Source organism: Stegastes partitus, unplaced genomic scaffold, assembly GCF_000690725.1.
Source record: "Stegastes partitus isolate 25-593 unplaced genomic scaffold, Stegastes_partitus-1.0.2 Scaffold1940, whole genome shotgun sequence".
In the NCBI taxonomy this organism is placed as follows: Eukaryota; Metazoa; Chordata; class Actinopteri; family Pomacentridae; genus Stegastes; species Stegastes partitus.
In genome coordinates, this window is record NW_007579671.1 from 156,195 (window position 1) to 157,036 (window position 842).

Consider the following 842-nt stretch of genomic DNA (forward strand, 5'->3'; position numbering starts at 1 on the left):
ACCTCGTCACTGCTGCTGCTGTCGTCATCATCTGTACAACACAGAAGATAAATGAAGACGTGTAAAAACCAAAAGTTCGCTCCAATAATTTTTGCAGAATTTTCAGAATTTGATGTTTTCAGAACTGAGATTTCAACGTGTGAAACCATTTCAAATGTCCAGTATCTCCAGAAATGAAACTCCTACAGACAGGAGACTCTGTGACATCTAATGACTGAAGGACAGTTTTGATTATTCGGACTTAAAACTGGAAAAAAGTGAAACGTTTTAATGAGGCTGGTGCTGATCCATAAAGTCCCTGTCAGTGTCTGTCTATGGATGGATCCATGGTTCTACTAGAATCCAGTCTCTGGTCACATTTCACCAACTGTTGAGGCTCTAACATCAGTAGAACCTGACGTGGTGAAGCTGGACCAGACAAGGTTCTGGTTTCAGATGTTTAGACTACGACGAGGAGAAGAACACAAACTGGACCAAGTTTGATTTCTGGAGACTTTCAACCATGAAAAAAGCTTCACAGGTAGAACGTTTTTTTTAAGGGGTAAAATAAAAAACAATCCCCAGGTGTGAAAACACGACAGACAGGTGAGACAGGTACCTGACAGACTGATGGGACTCAGTGGACCAAGGACGTCCTCCAGGTTCTGGATCTCCTTCTGGATCTGGTCCCTCCGAGCCAGCAGACCTGCTGCACACTGAACACACACGGCTAGATAGGTCTGTGGGGAAACTTGAGGTCACCTGACACTCTTCTGTCCAATCACATCACACTGACACTCACCTGTCCAACCTGTCCAGCATCGTCCTCCAGGTCTTCATCATCTGACAAAAACCAGACACAG

At 44.5% G+C, this 842-nt stretch overlaps 1 protein-coding gene across 1 annotated transcript in view; it reads right to left on the bottom strand.

Moving 5' to 3' along the window:
- The window catches only part of snapc4 (small nuclear RNA activating complex, polypeptide 4), a gene marked incomplete at its 5' end in the record, with an annotated part of 14,531 nt that overhangs the window by 12,648 nt on the left and 1,041 nt on the right, over positions 1-842 (bottom strand). The window contains 2 exons of the mRNA XM_008303133.1: positions 206-214; positions 265-298. Of these exons, the coding sequence (XP_008301355.1) occupies positions 206-214; positions 265-298 (43 nt within the window). The remainder of the gene's footprint in view (positions 1-205; positions 215-264; positions 299-842) is intronic.